General features: G+C 46.8%; 1 protein-coding gene across 1 annotated transcript; it reads left to right on the top strand.

The window, feature by feature from the left end:
• Positions 1 to 6: 6 nt before the first annotated feature.
• LOC107665915 (uncharacterized) lies at positions 7 to 1,559 on the top strand (the record flags this gene model as incomplete). Its single annotated transcript, XM_016456979.1, has 6 exons — positions 7 to 57; positions 149 to 316; positions 439 to 638; positions 799 to 899; positions 1,016 to 1,134; positions 1,392 to 1,559. Coding segments are annotated over exons 2-6 (669 nt in total), but the record flags the coding sequence as incomplete, so codon positions are not given.
• Between the last annotated feature and the right edge of the window lie 129 nt (positions 1,560 to 1,688).

Genomic DNA, 1,688 nt, shown 5'->3' with positions numbered 1-1,688 from the left:
TTCTCCGTCTATGTGCATTACCAAGACCTGCGTGACCTCAACACAGGCTTTGACAGCGTAAGGAGGCCGCCGTGCTAAACAATTGCTCCTGTGACTATTGTGGGCAACCACGCCATTTTAAAAAATGGTGTTCTTTTCTCTTCTGCAGTTTGAGTCTTTGGACCTTCTGAGCGCTTCTCAAGTTGCTCAACTGACACAACACTCTGGAGCGCTGAACAACGCACACCTGATAGAAATGGTCTTTGACCGTCTAGAGGGCGGCAACTCTTTCCTTGATATTGAAGAGTTCTTCGAGGCTTTCACCCAGACCTCACAGGTGTGTTCTCGTCACTAAGATGGCAAATGTTCTGTGGACCCACAGGAAAAAATTCCATTAAAACGATAGTTGTGACATGATTTCAAAAGTGAAAATGGATTGTTATTTGTCATTTCCTCTAGGATTTGGACATCAATCCTGTGGTGAGGGACATCATGATGAATCGAACCTTCACCATCATCAATCTTCACTTTGCCGAATTCCTGAGCCACGACTGGGTTTCCTGGTTCACGGTGAAACTGGTTCCTCTCCTCCCCAGCTTGACTGCAGAGATGCTCCAGACAGTAACATCAAACACAGACTGCAACGCATACCATGTCATGTACGTAGCGTTGCCCAAATGCCAGATAGCACTGTAACAAGTGCGTTACAGCACTCTCAGAGGGAAGGAGAGGATATTTCTACAGCATGTTTAGTGAGTGATGAGAAGACGCGCTAAACGGGTGTCGTCCTTACCTTTTCTTTTGATCTTTCCACTATAGCGTTGGTGCTCTGAGCAGCGTCTTTGATCAGATGAATTCGCTGAGACAGCAGGAGCTCACCCCAGTCATGTTGGGCTACCTGAAGCAGAGTCACCCGTGGAGTAAGTTCAGCGAGGGTGGAGTGCTTTGGTTGTGTTCCGTGCTGAAAGTCAGCACTGCTTGTGGTTGTGAACGAACTTGTCTCTTAACTAGTCATTTCTGTGCATCATTGCTGTAGGCTCAACCTGTGGGTCCGGCACCGGCAGCCTCAGCACTTGGCTTGAGGAGAGCTTTGGCAAGTTCTCCATCTATGTGGATTACCAAGACCTGCGTGACCTCAACACAGGCTTTGACAGCGTAAGGAAGCCGCCATGCTAAACAGTTGGTCCCGTAACTGTTGTGGGCAACCATGTCATTTGTAAAAATGGTGTTGTTTTATCTTCTGCAGTTTGAGTCTCTTTGGCAAGTTCTCCATCTATGTGGATTACCAAGACCTGCGTGACCTCAACACAGGCTTTGACAGCGTAAGGAGGCCGCCGTGCTCAACAATTGCTCCCGTGACTGTTGTGGGCAACCATGTCATTTGAAAAATGGTGTTTTTTTATCTTCTGCAGTTTGAGTCTTTGGACCTTCTGAGCGCTTCTCAAGTTGCTCAGCTGACACTACACTCTGGAGCGCAGAACAACGCACACCTGATAGAAATGGTCTTTGATCGTCTAGAGGGCGGCAACTCTTTCCTTGATATTGAAGAGTTCTTCGAGGCTTTCACCCAGACCTCACAGGTGTGTTCTCGTCACTAAGATGGCAAATGTTCTGTGGACCCACAGGAAAAAATTCTATTAAACCGATAGTTGTGACATGATTTCAAAAGTGAAAATGGATTTTATATGTCATTTCCTCTAGGATTTGGA

Source organism: Sinocyclocheilus anshuiensis, unplaced genomic scaffold (genome assembly GCF_001515605.1).
Source record: "Sinocyclocheilus anshuiensis isolate Anshui unplaced genomic scaffold, SAMN03320099.WGS_v1.1 scaffold1064, whole genome shotgun sequence".
Taxonomy (NCBI): Eukaryota; Metazoa; Chordata; class Actinopteri; order Cypriniformes; family Cyprinidae; genus Sinocyclocheilus; species Sinocyclocheilus anshuiensis.
This window is presented reverse-complemented; position numbering and strand designations above follow the sequence as displayed.